Source organism: Phascolarctos cinereus, unplaced genomic scaffold (genome assembly GCF_003287225.1).
Source record: "Phascolarctos cinereus isolate Bilbo 61053 unplaced genomic scaffold, phaCin_HiC Scaffold_726;HRSCAF=1367, whole genome shotgun sequence".
NCBI lineage: Eukaryota > Metazoa > Chordata > Mammalia > Diprotodontia > Phascolarctidae > Phascolarctos > Phascolarctos cinereus.
In genome coordinates this window covers 52866141-52884056 of record NW_027556098.1, presented here as the reverse complement: position 1 = coordinate 52884056, position 17916 = coordinate 52866141, and the positions used below count along the sequence as shown (strand labels likewise).

Here is a 17916-nt window from a genome sequence, read left to right as displayed (position 1 = left end):
TGGCCTTCTAATTGTGGTAACTGCATTACAGTGGTTAACAATATTAAATTAACAATATCGATATCTTTTCCTATTTCCATTTCCCATTTTTGACACAGATGGATCACCTGAATAAGTCAGCTGTAACAATTATATGTGGTGACATCTTCTTACATTCATTCTTCTGACTGGAGACTGACTGTTGCTCTTACCAAGTAGTAGAGTGATTGAGCCAGACAACTCACTCTCATAGGAATCCCATATGAGTTAGCAGTCTTTTCCTGTTTGTTAAAATGTAGTCAGTTACTTGTTTGGTAATGTTCAGTGTTTACCTTGCCCAGATTGTCCCAACTCTTGAGCCTGGAGAGATATTCATGACACATAGATGTAGAACCCTGCTATACTTACTGTCTGTAACTTTTGGTCTTTTCCATTTCTTAAACATAAACTGTATTTTCCAATATTTTTTTCCATCCTTCTCTGTGCCCATATTTGGATTTATGTTGCCTAGTAGTAAAGTATTCAAAAGAAGCACCTTGTCAAATTGTACGTGGATTTTCTTTATGTCTCCATTCTCTGCAGCAGATTTTCAAGCTCAAGTTGCAATTATCTTCATAGTGGCTTTTTTATTAGTACTCATTATAAGCACTGCAAGACAAAATGACTAAGGGTTACTTGAAGCGATGTTTATTGCCTTTGGGTGCAAGATCTGCCAGCTCTTTTGTTTGCTTCTTCAAGGAGAACCTGTGAGCCTTCCTTCCATTTAGCTGCAATTTCCTTTTGTCCTTTGGTGTCATAACATGTAGTATCAGTGTAGTTACTTCTGATAGTATACCTAATAGCATGTTGATCACTAGATAGTGCATTCAGAATAACTCTGAATCTGAGCACCCTCTATTAAATATTGAACTACTGAATGCTGTAAATAAAATGTAAATGCTTCCAATTTTAATTTTTGTGAGGTAAAGCACTCAGATACATAATGTGGTATAGTGGGTAGAGGGCTGGCCTTGAAGTAGGAAGGTCTTGGTTTTAGTCCTGCTTCTGACATGTTAGTAGGTGTGACCTTGGACAAATCACGTAATGTCTCAGTAACTGTAGCCAACTCTCTAAGATCATTGTTTATAGACAAATTGTCAGTCCTTATTACTGTAGGGTTTTTCCTACTTGATGTGTTCCCTGTGCTGATGAAATCACATGTCAAACCAGTTTTTAAAAAAGTAATTTGAATTAAACAACTTATCTGAAAATTTTCCTTCAAGCTCAGCTATAATAGTTGGAATCTTTGGAGTCTTTCAAATTTCTGAGATCCTTAAGACATGCCAGTGGTTTTACCATTGATTACAGCATTTACATTTTTAAAAGGATATAAAAGTTCTAGACCCTGATTGAGGTATACATCATAATAGATCAGTAAACACTTATTTAATTTTTCATATGTGAGAATCAGTTAATAAGCATTTGTTCAGAGCTGACTACACGTCCAGCATTGTGTTAAGTACTGTGGCTACAAAGACAAAAACATGGAATCTATTCTCAAGGATTTCACTCTCTAATAAACAACATGAGACTACTTAACGGACATACAAGATATATACAGTACAAATAGAAGGTAATTTAAAGGAGAAGGCACTGGTGGATTTGGGAATAAGGAGAGACCAGGAAAGTCTTTTTGCAAAAGGTAGTATTTAAGATATCTTGAAGGAGACCACGAAGACAGGAGGAGGAAGTGAGGAGGGAGAGCATTTTAGGTGTGGGAGTCAAGAGATGGAGGGTCAAGTGTGAGGAGCAGCAAGTAGGCCGATGTAGCTTGATTATGGGGTATATCGAGAAGAATAAAGTATATGTTATTATTGTTGTTGTTGTTGTTATTATACTGGAAAGGTAAGAAGGAGTTAGCTTATGAAGGTCTTCAAAAGCCAAACATCTTTGAGATGGTAGGGAGCCACTGGAGATCACTAAGTGGAAGAGGTGATGGAATCAAACCTGTTCTTTAGGAAAATCACTTTGGTAGATGAATCAAGGATAGATGGTAGTGGGAAGAGACTTGAGGCAGAGAGAACAATTAGAAGGCTGTTGTGGTGATCTAGGCAAGAGTTGATAAGGGACTCAACTAGGGTTGTGTCTGTGTAAGTAGAGAGAGAGGGATCTAGATGAAAGATGATGTGCATGTACAATGTGTGGGAGGGAAGTGAATGAGGAGTCAAGGATGACGCCAGGGTTGGAAGCCTATGTAACTGGTGCACTAGACAGTAATAGGAAAGTTAGGAGAAAGGGGAGGTTTGGGAGGAAATATGAATTCTATTTTGGATATGTTGAATTTGACGTGCCTTCAGGACACATCTAGTTTGAGATGTTCAAAAGACATTCGATGATGCGGTTCTAAAGTTAAGGAGAGGGATTGGAGCTGGATCTATAGATCTGGGAATCACATCCTAAGGGATGGTAACTGAACCTTTGTCTGGGAAGAGCCTTGGGGGAAACCCATGATTAGTGAGCATGATCTGGATGAAGATTCAACAGAAAAGGAGCAGTCAGAGGGTACCGAGCAAGAGTGGTGTCAAGAAAACCTAGTAAGGAGAGAGTATCCAGAAGTAGTCAACAGTGCCAAATACTACAAATAGGTTAATAAAGGTGAAGATTGAGAAAAGGCCATTAGATCTGACAATTAAGACATTGGTGACTTTGGAGAGAGCAATTTCAGGTGAGTGAGGTGGTAAGAGGGCAGTTTGTGGAGGGCTTAAAATGTTAGGAAGTGGAGGAACCTAGTGTAGACAGATTTTTAAAGGAGTGCAACCAAGAAAGGGAGGACAGATACAGTATGGTAGCTAGCAGGGATGATCAGATCAAGTAAAGGTTTCTTAAGGATGGGAGAGATAGTGGTGTGTTTGTAGACATCAGGGAACTGATAGGGAGAAGTTGAAGATTAGAAGTGGGAATGATAAATGGGCCAGTCTGCTGGTGCAGAAGGGAAGGAATGAGATATAGGGTGCATTTTGAGGGCTATGCCTTGGCAAGGAGAAGGGACAGCTCTTTGTATGAGACAAGGGTGAAGGATGAGATGGTGGAGGAAGATGTCTGAATGATGTGAAATGAAGAAGAGAGGGAAAAACGGAGCTCTTGTCAAATGACCTCTGTTTTTGGTGAAGTGCAAAATTAGGTCCTCGGGTGAGTGGGGAGTGGAGAAAGGGGAGGGAGGGAACAAGCATCACTAAGCACCAGAAACTTCTCAGTGCTTTGCGTGCAAGGGAGAGCATTGCTGTGTAGAGACTTGAGAATAGATGAAAATGTTTAGAAGAGCCACCGGTGAGAATAGCAAATTCAGTAGCGAAGTTGAGAGATGAAGTAATAGAGGTTAGTGGAACCTCAGGAGTCATAGGACTAAGGTTCAGATCCCAGCGCTACTACTGTTACTACCTTTGTGGCATATCAGAAATCATTTAACCTTTCTGGTCTCCTCAGTTGTTTTTTTTTTTACATCTGTAAAAGTAGATTAAACCAGAAAATAGTAATAATAGCTAACATTTTTATAGCATCTTAAGGTTTTGCAAAGCCCCTTACATATGTTATCTCATTTAATTTTCACAATAGTTCTGTGAAGCAGATACTATCCTTATTTTACAAATGGGGAAACTGAGGCTGGGACTCAAATCACTTTAAGTGACTTTCCTTGTTCTTCAGTCATTTCAGTCATATCTGACTCCTTGTGACCTCACTTGAAATTTTCTTGGCAAAGATGCTGGAGTAGTTTGCTGTTTCCTTCTCCAGCTCGTTTTATAAATGCTCAGAGTCACACAAGTCGTTAGTGCCTGAAACCAAATTTGAACCAAGATTTTTCTGACTCTAGGTCTGGCATTCCAGGTAATGCACCACCTAGCTGTATATGACTTGCTCATGGTCACACAATTAATGTCTGAGATAGGCTTTGGACTTGTGGTCAGAAAGTCCTCAGTCTGAGACAGGATTTGGACTTAGGACTTTCTGACTGCAAGTCCAAAGCTCTGTTCCACATAGATGTTTCAAAAGTATCTCTTAGATAGCCTTTCTCCTTCTTATGATTTGAGCATATTAAAGAGCTTCTTAGGTGGTTGTCAAATTTTGAATTAATAGCAAAAACCCAAAATATCTGAACTAACTTCAGCTGTAATGTCATTAGTTAATTTTGTTAATCAGGACCTACTGTTTCATAGTTCTGATGTATATTCCATATTGCCAGGTTAGTGACTTTCTCTTTCTTCAAACCAGTATGTTTAATTAAAAAGTGTATTTTTAAAATTATTGTGTTTTTTAATTTAAAGTGACATTTGAAGATAAAAAACGGGAAAACTTTGAACGAGGCAATCTGGAACTTGAAAAGAGAAGACAGGCTCTATTAGAACAGCAGCGTAAAGAGCAGGAGCGCCTGGCACAGCTCGAACGGGCCGAGCAGGAAAGGAAAGAGCGAGAACGTCAGGAACAGGAGCGAAAAAGGCAGGTAGAGCTGGAAAAACAATTGGAAAAACAGCGGGAACTGGAACGTCAGAGGGAAGAAGAGAGGAGGAAAGAAATTGAAAGACGTGAGGTAAGTGACTATTGAATTGCTCATCAATGTTGCGTGGCTTGTGTAGATGAAATAAAATTTAAAGTCATCGTGTATTTCACCTATTAAAAAAATCCCAAATGATTCTGATTCTTCTCTTGACACCAGCTTCTGGAGTTATGAAGCCAATTTTTTCCCCTTGTTTTCATAGTATTTTGGTACTTTGAAGATAAATTATTTCATTCACTGATAGTGAATGGTACCCCTTAATATCTTTGTAGGTGGTTTTCTGCCATAACCAAAAAGAATTCATTACCTCGTTAATTTTCCAGTGATCAGCTTCTCTGAATATAGTTTATATTGGTCCATGAATGACTGCCTGCAACCAGGGCCATATTCTGATTAGGTTAGGAGGACTTCCCATAGCTTGTACTTCACAGGTATAGCACCTGTGAACCTAGAATCATTTCCACACTATGATGAGGCAGCAGAGTAGGATTTATTTATGCATACATGCGTACATACATACATTTATACATATACATACACATACATATAAAATAAGTATGTATCTTTGTCCTTTCCTAAAATATGGCAGTGATACTTTGAGTAGGGAAGGAGACAAGCATTATTAAGCACCTACTATGTGCTAGGTGCTGTGCTAATCCTTTCATATTATCTCATTTGATCTAGTCCAGTGATACACTGTGTTATCAGAGAAGCAACTTAAGATTGGAGAAGCTCATTTCTAGACAGGGTTGGTCATCAGGTAATTAATATATTGGAACTAACAACCCATAAAAGATCTAGGAAGACTTAAAATGTGTCAGTGAAAGTAGTATCTGCAGTGATAAAATTATAGTTTAGTAGATATCGTGTGGATGTACATATGTTGTAATCCTACATACATATTGTCATACATAAACAATAAATGATGGTTCTTAGCTTTCAAGTTTCAAGTTCCTTTCCTGAGAGTAAATACAGGATATTTCCATGTGGATTTGCCCTGTGGAAAGAATTGCTGAATTTTGAGTGAGAGAGGTTTTTTACCACTTCTTACCTCCTTCACTTAATTTCTCGGGGACTCAGTTTCCTTTTCTGCCAAATGAAAAGGTTGGACTAGATGTCCCTTCTAGCTCTAAATCTGTGATGATGATATCTCAGCCAATATCAAATAGTCTTGAAAGTTTGGTGAAAAGGTAAAGTTTTAGTTAAGAATAATTTTGGTTAAGGGACTCTTTCAAACTTGTAATGAATTTAGTTTTTTCCCTTACTGTCAACTACATCAGGAAGAAAAAATGTTGTCTTTGCTTAGTATCAAATATATAAAATGTATGAAGACTTTATATCTTACTGGGGCCTAAGCAAAATATGATGCCAGTAACCTCTAATTGTATGCAAATGTAGCTTTATTTGATATTCTTTATATGTTTCATTTCCTTATAATGGAAAAATAATGTATATTCAATATTCAAAAGAGAAATGCCATTTTTTTCTTGCTGTACTACATCTTTATGCATTTTCTACATGGTCACAAAATTTGTATATGACATTTTCGCCAAATTTGTATACTTGGCTAAAAATGACTTCAACTCTGAAAATGGAGTTTGTATCATGAAATAACATCATAGGAAACAAAACAAATCTCTCTTTTTCTCCCTTGTTTCCCTCTTCTTCTTTCTTTCCCTTTTTCTTCTTTTCTTCTCTATCCCTCCTTTTTATACTCTTCTTCCTTTGTCTCTCTCACTTCACCCCTTCCATTCTCTCCCTCTCTCCCATTCTTTCCCTCTACCTCTCTGTTTCTGTTTCTGTCTGGCTTTCTGTTTCTGTGTCTCTTTCTCCCTCCCTACTTACTTTTTTCTGCAATGTAGGCTGCAAAAAGAGAACTTGAAAGACAACGACAGCTTGAGTGGGAACGGAATCGGCGGCAAGAACTGTTGAATCAAAGAAACAAAGAGCAAGAAGACATAGTTGTTCTGAAGGCAAAGAAAAAGACTTTGGAATTTGAATTAGAAGCTCTAGTAAGTGACATTCTGTCATGCTTTGGTAATTGCTCTGAGATGTAGCCCTAAAACTGGTAGCAGAATTTGTGTTGGTCAGTCATGTGCTGCTTTAATCACCAAATATTTATTGACTTAGCACTGAGAAGCTTATATTCTGCTGGGGAGATGTGTTATGTTCATAGATAAGTACATATAGAATGTATGTGAAATAAATACAAAGTGATTTAGAAGATGAATGTGATAACAACTGGGTGCATTAGGAAGAACTTCTTGAAGTAGGTGCTGCTTGCTCAGCTTGAAGGAAGCTAGGGATTCCAAAAGGTGGAGATCAGGAGGGAGAGCGTTCTAAGGACGGGGGATAGTCTGGGCAGAGGCATGGAAGGCCAAGCCTGGGGAACCTTAACCAGATCACTTTTGTTTGGAGTGTGGATTGCACTGTGGGAAAGCTATCTGTAATCAGTAACTGAGCTATTTTTTCTTGTATTATTTTCTAGAATCTTTAGATTTTAATATTTTTGTTTCATGATCATTAAACTTCTAGAAACTTGAAATGCCTTATTATTATAATTCTGTCTTGCTATGTCTTTTGTTGAAGAATGATAAAAAACATCAACTGGAAGGAAAACTTCAAGATATCAGGTGTCGATTAGCCATGCAAAGGCAAGAAATTGAAAGCACAAACAAATCCAGAGAACTTAGAATTGCTGAAATCACCCACCTACAGCAACAATTACAGGTGAGCAAATCTGCCTACTTAGAAACTGAATTTTATGACTTTTCATTCAATATCTGGCCCCCTCTGACCACTGAATACTTTATTTTTCAGAACCAGTCACGGTGAGTAAATGTTGTGGTCCAGCAGACATCAAATTCATATAGCTGATGCCTTACATTTCATCTTAAAGGACCTCAGTTATTTGTAGCCTGGAATATAGGCTAAATCAATAAATACTTGGTGGCCAGTTGATTGATTTTATCAGCTATATAATATGGTTAAATAGATATAGATGTAGCATTTTCACAGCTCATAGTAATTTATAATCTAGGACACTGATAACATGATATCCAGGTAATAATCAAATGATCAAATCAAATGTAATAATATATGTAAACTACTTTATAAACCTTAAAGTGTTAAATAAATGTCAGCTATTTTGCTATTATAATCCTAATTGAAATATAAGTAGGACATCTAAAAGAAATACTGGATCTATTTCCTCCACTACTTCACTATATTACGAGACAACCATAACTTTGCTCCATTTAGATATGGTCATAAAGTATGATCTCCTCTAGTGCTATTTAAATTGATAGTACCCCACCATCGTAGTGAGTCCTTATTCTGACCCCACATACTCAGTTTAGGATCCTCTAGTAGAGAAGGAAGAGAGCCAGTGTTCTCTTGCGTTCTCTCTGTGATTTGGCAGGATGAGGTTAGTATTCATTAGTGCTACCCCCCCCCCCCCAACCTTTCCTTATTTCTTTGATTCAGGGTTCGCATCAATCTCATGTTTAAAGCAAGGCAGTCATATAATGTACTTCAGGTTTCCTGTCTTTGAGCATATCCTTATTCAGATTGAGATACACCTTTGGTGGCATGGCCAGTGCAGTACGCTTTAATCTGCCACTTTGTATGTTATTCATACTTTGCTTGCTAGCAAATGTTTTACTCTTGTTCCAACAGACCTAGGAAATCTCCTGTACTTCTGTCGTCAAGACAATAACTAAATGGTTGGAATATACATGGAGATGAAGTGTTCAGGGTAATGAAGATGTTATCTGGAAGCTAGAATCCCAGAGAAAAAGGGCTTGAAGAACTTCTTTCAATAGCACTTGGAAATTCAAAACAAGAATTCACTAGCTAAAGTATTCTGGCTGACTTGATATCCTGTGGTTTAACATAAGGAAAGGCCTTCTTAAACTGAAAAGCTTCCTATGGATATGGCAATAAATAGGTATATTGCCATGATCTGTTTCAATAAAGCATTGCTTAAAAATTAGGACTTAAGAGTAAATTCCTAAATGAGTTATCTGTACCCATACCTTTAATTTAAAAAGCAGTTAGAAATTCTTTTTAATTTTAAATGTGTAAGTACTTGGAGTTACCAGACTGAGTGTCAGAACACCCCAATATTTATCTTGGACCAGTCCTGTAATTACTCAGTGTCCAGCATCTGTAAAATGGAGCCAATGCCTTTATTATAAGGATTTATGGAAGAAGTCATTGCTAATAATAACAAGTTTCTTGCAAGACCTATCTTAAAAGGTACTTTTTAGAAGAATACAAGTATTTATCTAAAAGTTGAGAGGTCTTTTTTTTTTTATCAGTCTTATCTTATGGCAGAGTTTCAAGAGGTGACTTTTTAAAATGCATAGTTTTTTAAAGCATAATCACTTGTTAACATATAATTCCCAAATCAGTCTTCAGGAAAATAGAATTAGGTTTTACAGTCGTTTCCTTATCCATTCTTATGAATCTATATGGCCCACAATAGAACAAGCAGAAGGTTTAGATGTGTCTGAATAGAAAGACTTTTTCATTATCATACTAATTTGAATGAAACTCCAAATCAAGACAAATCAATCAAAATATGAAATTATGTTGTTTCATCTTTGTCTTGAATATGTATGATGGAGAAAAGTGTTCACTGTATTTTATTTTAATTTTATTTTTTGTTCCAAATTTTCTCCCTCTCATTTGCCTCTTGTACCCATTGAGAGGGCACGAAAAACAAAACCTGTTGCAAATATGTATAGTGAAGAAAAACATTCTCACATTAGATAAATCCAAAAAGAAAATAAGTATCAATCTGTACTTTTAGTTCATCATCTCTCTATCAGAAGTGGGTAGCATGTCTCATCATAGTCCTGGATTTGTGACTACCAAGAGTTGCCAAGTCTTTCAAAGTTGTTTATCTTTTTAATATCGTTATATAAATTATTTTTTCCTGATTCTGTTCATTTCACTTTGCATCAGTTCATTCTCAAACCATCCTCTTCATCATTTCTTATACCACAATAATATTTCATCACCTTCATATGCCATAACATGTACAGCCTCCCCTCAAGTTTCCAATTCTTTACTATCACGTAACAGCCAGGATAAATATTTTTGTGTACTTATAAATCCTTTTCCTCTTTGATCTTCTTGGGCCCTCCCAGCAGTATCATTAGATCAAAGGGTAGGCACAGCTTAATAATTTTTAACATAGTTCTGAATTGCTTTCCAGAACATCTGGATCTGTTCACCAACATTTGTCATTTCCCTCTTTTGTCATCTTTCTCAATCTGATTGGTATGAGTTGATACTACATAGCTGTTTTAGTTTGCATTTCTCTAGTTATTAGTGCTTTAGAACATTTTTTCATATGGTTATTGATAGCCTGGATTTCCTCCTCTGGAAACTGTCTATCCTTTGACTATAAGTTTGGGAATGGCCCTTAGTCTTCTAAATTTGACTCAGATTCCTATATATCCCAGAAATTAGACCATTTTCAGAGAAAGTTGCTACAAAGATTCCCCCTTCCCAGTTTCTTTTATCTCTTCTAATTTTTATCACATTGGTTTTGTTTGAAAAAAATCTTTTAACACTTTATTTCACCAAAATTTCCCATTTTACCTTTTGTATCCCATTCTGTCTCTTGTTTGATCATTAACTCTTCCCTTATCCCTAGATCTGACAGGTAATTTCTTCCATAATGTTCTGATTTGCTTTTGATGTTACCTTTTATATTAAATTATGTACCCATTTGGAGCTTACCTGGTATGCAGTATGAGACACGGGTCTATAATTTCTGCCAGATTGCTTTCTTGTTTCCAAAAAAGGTTTTGTCAGATATTGAGTTTTTGGCCCAATTGCCAGGATATTTGGGTTTATCAGGCAATGGATTATTGTGTGTGTTTGCTTGTTTATCAGGCAATGGATTATTGTGTGTGTTTGCTTCTGTATATTGCGTTTCTAATTTCTTCTACTGATCATCTCTTTATTTCTTATCCAGTACCAAATTATTTTAATGATTATAGTTTGGCAGTATAGTTTGAGATATGATATTGCTAGGCCTCTTTCCTTCTCACTTTTTTTCTCATTAATTCTCTTGATATTCTTGACTTTTTATTCCTTGAGATGAATTTTTTTTCCTTAATTCTGTAAAGTAATTTGATGGTAGTTTGGTTGCTTTGACACTGAATAAGTAAATTAATTTAAGTTTTATTGTCAATTTCATTATATTGGCTCTGCCTACTCATGAGCAATTAATATTCCTCAAGTTATTTAGGTGTCTTTATTTGTGTAAAAAGTGTTTTGTAATTGTATTCATGTAGTTTCTCTATGTATCTTGGCAGGTGGACTCCCAAGTATTTTATGTGTGTATAGTTCTTTTGATTATAATATATCCTACTGGATTTTATTGGTAATACATTGAAATGCTGATGATTTGTATGGGTTTATTTTATATCTCGCAACTTTGCTGAAATTGTTGATAGTTTCAGTTAGTTTTTTAATGGATTTCATGCTGTTCTTTGTAACATCATCCAGAAAAAGTTATAGTTTTGTTTCCTCCTTGACCGTTCTTCAATTTTTTACCTTATTGCTACAGCCAGCATTTCTAGTACTGGATTGAATAGTAATGGTGTTAATGGACATCCTTGCTTTACCCTTGATCTTATTGGAAAGGCTTGTGGTATAGCTCCATTGCATTTAGATAGCTATTATTTACCATTTCAAAGAAAAACACTTTTTATTCTTATGCTTTCTAGTGCTTTTAACAGGAATAAATTTATTTTGCCAAAGTTTTTTTCCTGCATGTATTGAAGGAATCATATGATCTTTTTTGTTATCAATATGGTTAGTTATGTTTATAATTTCACTAACAGTGAAACTAAATAGTGAAAGCCCTGCAAACCTGGTAGAAGTGGAGCCTGGTGTGATCTTTGTGATATATTATTATAGTGTCCTTGCTAACATTTTATTTAAAATGTTTGCATCAATATCCATTGGTCTATAGTGTTTTTTTTCCTCTGTTTTGACTCTCTGGTTTAGGTATCAAGATTATATTTGTGTGATAGAATTTTGTAAGGCCCCCTTTTTACTTATTTTTAAAAATAATTTACGTATTGAAACTAATTGCTTTAAATTTTTTGTTTTTGGATTTTTTTTGGGGGGGGCAATTGGGGTTAAGTGACTTGCCCAGGGTCACATGGCTAATAAGTGTCAAGTGTTTGATCTGAGGCTGGATTTGAACTCAGGTCCTCCTGACTTCAAGGCTGGTGCTCTATCCACTGCACCACCTAGCTGCTCTGAAACCAATTATTCTTTAAATGTTTAGACTTGAATCCACCTGATCCTGGTTTTTTCCCCCTCTTTGGGAGTTCATTTATGACTTGTTCAATTTCTTTTTCTAACACAGGATTATTTAAGTGTTCAGTTTCCTTTTCTGTTAACCTGGGTAATTTATATTTTTGCAAATATTCATCCATTTCATTTAGATTGTTAATTGTAGTTGGGTGAAATAGCTCCTAATATTGCTTTCATTTCATGTTCTTTGGCTGTGAATTCACTCTTCTCAGTTTTGATGCGATAATTTGTTCTTTCCTTTGAAATATGGTGTCTAGGTTCTGGGGGGGTTTTTTGGGTCATACCTCCCAGTTAGTCCAATGATTCTTAAATTTTTTTCTCCTCAGTCTATTTTCCAGCTCAGTTGTTTTGATGAGACATTTCACATTTTCTATTTTTTTATTTTTTTTTTACTTTATTATTTTTTGATGTCTATGAAGTCAGCCAATTCCAATTTTCAGTGAGTTCTGATGGCCTCTTTCATTTTTTGTACGCTGAGAATACTCCTCATCACATAACATTCTAAACTGCCTTGGGCTAGAAAAATGACTACTGTGACTTTTTTTTGGTTTTCCTGATCAGAATTCATCTGCTTGGTGCCTTTGCTAGATTTTTATGGGGTGCTAGGTTGTATTGCTTCTTCTTACTTATCATCTTAACATCTAAGACAGTAGCATTGTTCTAGAGTTTTTTCTTTTTTCCTCAGAGAGATAAAGAGAGAGAGAGAGAGAGAGAGAGAGAGAGAGAGAGAGAGAGAGAGAGAGAGAGAGATTGATTCTTACTTTCACACATTAGTATTTTTCTGCAAGTTACTTGATGGTTTAGAAAGACCAAATTAATTTTAGTTGACCTTATTTTGAAATGGATATGCATCATAAAATATCTAGGCAACTTTCTAGAATTGGCAGTTGAAGAAATACCAAGAAACCAACATGATTTTCTTGAAGATCTATCTATATTCCTTGTGTCTTGATATTTCCAGCAATTGCATAGCTTTAATCAGAAAAAGGATCTGAAAATGATTCACATAGAATGCCTTTTAAAGTGCCTTTATTTTATGTGGAAATTGCATATGAAAATAAATCAGCTTTATTCAGAGGCAATTATTCTAGATCTCCAGTAAGAAGAAAATTGGGTTCAAATCCTACCTCTGACATGTAATAGCTCTGTGACCATGTATGTCACTTAATCTCTTTTACCCTTGATTTTTTAATGTGTTAAATGGGCCTGAAAAACTTCTATTACCTACCTTACCTCTTTTACCTCACAGGTTTGTTTTTTATAGGAATAAAATGAAATTATGTCTCTAAAAGCTCTTTTCAAACCTTAAATGTCCAGTATTGTTATTGTTATTATGACTATTATATACATATTAATATGAGTTTCCTCCATTGTTATATTTTTCCTTACCTGCTGATGAACACATAGTTAGGAAATTTAGGGGTGATGACTATTTTTTAATTTTCCACTAGTGACTATCTCTTGACAAATGCCCATTGTGCAAGTATATTATCATTATTTAAAAATTGGCACTATCCTATATCTAAAAACTGACACCAGTCTATTCAACTGGGCAAATTTGCCTATATGACTTGACACAGAATATTTTGTTTACAAAGGCTTGTTAAAGTATACTTTCTTAACCTCATGACTATCCCCAAAACCCCAGGATGTATGGTAGTCATGCAAATGTTTGAACCTGCATCTAAATAAAATATTACCATGCTTTAGTACACACAAATTCAGAATTAGAGACTGTAAGGAAAGACCATGTCTTTAAAAATCATGTTTAAAACCTTAAAAGTCAGCAACATGATTTCAGTAGGACGTTATTCTTAGTAATCATGGATTTGAAAAGCTTTGAGAGTGTTGACTGGCTTTTAGCCAAAGATTAGTCTTCATTTAGAGTAGGGGTTCTTAACCATTTTTGTCATAAATCTCTTGGGCAATTTGGTGAATCCTCTGGACTCCTTCTCTTAATAATGTCTTTAAGTGCATAGAATTAAATACATAGAATTGTAAAGGAAAACAATTATGTTGAAATAAATGTATTTTTTCCCCCATCCAACTTCACAAACTCTCTGAAATTTATAGTTAAGAACCCTTGATTTAGAGGCAGGAAAGATGGGTAGAAATTTTACTTACCTTTCTATAGGAACAAGAATTGATTAAATATGAAACTTTTTATAATTTGAACAGAAAATAGTACCTCTCAGTGACTTTGAACTTTTGTCTTGTTTTCTGTATTGTTTGGAAATCACAGCGGATACTTAATAGCACAAATTAGAGTTCTAAATATGTTGTATATCAGGTTGCGCAAAAAGTTACCATTAAATTTACTTGATACACATAGGCACTTAATCAATCAATAGGAAATGTTTTCCTTCAATCACAAAAAAGTTGGCTGGAATTTAAATTGTATGTTTTTGTGATTATGTCAAAACCTTATCTCCACTCTATTTGGGCAAAAAAAAATAGTGGTGTTGGACATTTTGACATAGTTGTTGGACATAGTTGATAAAAAGAACATTCTTTGATTTGTTTTCTAACTACAGAACATTGAAAGACCTAAGATTGTCTGATTAAATATAAACATTTTGCTTCAGTTATTGAACCAACTTACAAAAAGATGCAATATACTTTAATGTGCACATTCCATCCTGCTGAATTATTGAAATCATTAATTCAGCTTTCTTTCAGTTGTTACTTGATGGGAGTTAAAGGTATTGACTACCATTAAAGCAGAAGTTAATAAATGCAACTTCAGAGAAGCCACAAGCAGGAACCTCTCTGACTCAAGGTCAATTCTGTTTCAACAATGAGGATTAATCTCAGAAAGTACACTTAGGTTATATTTCCTATCTGAATAGCTGAGTTTATGAGGACAGTCTCCAAAATAGGGAAAACTGTCTTTTATGCCTTGCCTGGTAATTGACATGGTAATTTTTCTTGCCCCATTATTTCATTGTTTTTTTTTTTCCCTAGGAATCTCAGCAAATGCTTGGAAGGCTGATTCCTGAAAAACAGTTACTCAATGACCAATTAAAACAAGTTCAGCAAAACAGTTTGCACAGTAGGTGTTTTGTTTTAAAAGTTTTCATTCATCCTAATTGGCCAGCATTTTTTGAAATGTCAAAAAAAGACATTAAGAATTATTTATTTTACTGATTATTATCTTGGGTTTTGTTCAATTCACTTTTTTTTAAAACAGGAGATTCACTTCTTACACTTAAAAGAGCCTTAGAAGCAAAAGAGCTTGCTCGTCAGCAGCTGAGAGACCAGCTGGATGAGGTTGAGAAAGAAACTAGATCAAAGCTACAGGAGATTGACATTTTCAATAATCAGCTAAAGGTAATTGTTATGTGTTTGTATATGTGTGCGCTTCCTTTTTCTGATTTATCTGATATTTGCTTTGTGTTTTAATCCTGGGCAGTAAAATTAATTAACCTGATTTGTCAACTTTTGCAAAAGCCTTAAAAGTTTATAGAGAAGGGAGAAGTACAAATTCCATTTTTTTCCCCCTATTGGAAAGGATGTGGAGGAAAAGAGAAGGGGGGGAGGGAGAGAGAGATAGAGAGATACCGTGAGAGAGAGAGAGAGAGAGAGAGAGAGAGAGAGAGAGAGAGAGAGAGAGAGAGAGAGAGAGAGAGACAGACAGACAGAGAGATACCGTGAGAGAAAGAGACAGAGAGACAGAGAGAAAGAGGGAGAGGGAAGGAGAGAGAGAGACAGATGGAGAGGGAAAGGGAGAATGGGGAGGGAGGGAAAGACAGAAGGAGAAGACAGGAGGGGAATGAGGAAGAGGAGGAGGGGGTGAAAAAGAAGAGTGGAGTGGAGAGGAGAAAGAGAGATTTGAAGATTCCCCTGCATTTTAAAGTGGGACTGATTGAGTAGTCTTAAGTAAAGTATGAATCAGTAATCTCAATTTGATTCTGACACATTTTAAGAATTATCCACCTCTGTCTTTTAGTGCCCATATCATGTTGACTTTTCACAAGCAACTTGAATTCCCCCAGTTAGTGTTTTTAAAATGCCATTGTAAAGTGGCTTTGTTTTCTCTTCTTTACCAAGATTTTTTTCTGCTACATCATAATTTCATGACAGTTTCTGAGTGTAGGTCTTTGTTTTGTTGTTTGGCATGTGGTCATTGCTTGTTTCTTTGTGGTACAAATGCTGTGCGGTTTGTTATATTTGCACTTCAAGGGAAAGCAGACTCTACTAAAGACTGATGAAAGCAATAGTGATTTAAAAACAGCCTCTTTCTGATATTCTCCTTCAATTCAATTATTTTAAGTCACTTTAAGAATACTAATTGGTTTTATATTGCCAATTTTGCAATATAGTCTTAATTGATTTCCTATCAAGAAGGAAGTAGAGCTTATGATTTTAAATATAACTTAAATCTAACTGGAGGTATTACCACAAATATTTCTATTCTTTTAAATAACTCAAATCTTAGATTTTTTCACGATCATATTTCAAAGCTTTCATACTTGATTCAGACACCAAATAAGTCAGCAGCAAATAACTATCTTTCTGTTTTATGAGACAAACCTTATATGCTTTTTAATTTGTCCTTCATATTCTTTCAATTTTGCAATTCTCAGTCAAAGCCTGCACAGATATCTGACTTTGAGGCCTAGTGTGACCCTTCAAAAACATTTACATACTTTCTGAACGGCACAGATCCAAACGAATAGACTTTAAGGGAATGTATTTCTTTCCCGTCTTTATGTGAAAGATTCCATGTATACAGGTACAGTCTATGACTATACATATAATATTTATGTAAATGCTGTGAAAAAAAAACTGACCTCAGAGCCAGGAAGACCTGAGTTCAAATTCCACTTCTGACTCTGACTGTCTTTGTAACCTTTGGTAAGTTACTTTAACCTCTTATTGCTCTAGGCAGTTCTCTAAGACCCTGAGTTTCAGAGAAGGTGTTGACCTACATTGACTGAGGGAATTTCCTTAACTGGGATTTTCTTTTGTCACTGAAATCACATATCCTAGAGATATGACTACAACTTTACCATCTCCCTAAAAATAAGCAACGCATAATTCTAGCCCTAAATCTCATTGTGACTTTCACTTGTTCCTTAAAGTTAAATAAGAAGATATTTCTTTGAGAGCTGAGTGTATTTTAATAGTCTAGTAAAGAAAGTGGCCAACTTCTTAAAAACATGAAAATAAAGTTTTATACTGTTGCTTGGGTTATCTGGAGGCATAACTCAATAAAAGGAAGGTGCAAACAAAGAAATGATGTCCCTGTGGGCTCTTGTAGAAACATATTTAGAAAAAACTAGGGATTAAATTGATATGGAGATTGAGCTAGCTGCCTTAACCCTTCTATCACCCCTCCTGTTAGCACTCAACTCTTATATGGAGATAATCCATTCTTTATATGAAGGGAATTGATATTGATTTCAGTGTGAAACTGTCGTGTATATCAACTAAGGTTGATCTCAAGTTTTTTTTTTACCAGAGCTTTTTATATTATACACCCACTTTTTAGATAAAATTAATGTTTTCTCAATAAAAGCAATCTAGCTTCCCCCCATATTCTTTTTGTCTTCAATACTTGACTAAAGCTATGATCTCATTAATATGAGTATTCACTCCAAGATTGTAACCCATCCACATCTCATTCTCACACATCCTATGTTGTCTTGTATCTCTCCAGTGTCTTTGGGTGATCCATGACTTTAATTCTTTGGAGATTTGGTATTTCATGACTTGCAGCCATGCCGCAGCACTAGAAAAATATTGATGTTTTAAAAAGATGAGTGTGTGTCTCAGCAAGAAACTCAGGATCATTAAAAGACTAGGTAATTTCTTAAAGGCAATCCTGACTGCTCTCCAATTCCTATTTAATTTGGGACCCAACTTGTTTTCTGTCCAGTGTCTGTCAAAATGTATATGCCAGTTCTAGGGGTTTGCCATTCCTTTGGATGTTATAATCTGAACATGAGACTTTCTTCATCTACTTGGTTTTTCCATCATGGACAGTTAAGCCAAGTTATTTTTTAGTGATTATAGATTTCATTTAGTAAGTTCTACAGTGTTTCAGGGTTGATATAGTT

At 35.4% G+C, this 17916-nt stretch overlaps 1 protein-coding gene across 4 annotated transcripts in view; it reads left to right on the top strand.

The window, feature by feature from the left end:
• The window catches only part of ITSN1 (intersectin 1), a 279339-nt gene that overhangs the window by 106220 nt on the left and 155203 nt on the right, over positions 1 to 17916 (top strand). For all 4 annotated transcript variants that reach the window (XM_020995909.2, XM_078146543.1, XM_020995907.2 and 1 more), the window contains 5 exons: positions 4278 to 4540; positions 6370 to 6519; positions 7097 to 7237; positions 14819 to 14906; positions 15045 to 15184. In XM_020995909.2, the coding sequence (XP_020851568.1) occupies positions 4278 to 4540; positions 6370 to 6519; positions 7097 to 7237; positions 14819 to 14906; positions 15045 to 15184 (782 nt within the window). The remainder of the gene's footprint in view (positions 1 to 4277; positions 4541 to 6369; positions 6520 to 7096; positions 7238 to 14818; positions 14907 to 15044; positions 15185 to 17916) is intronic.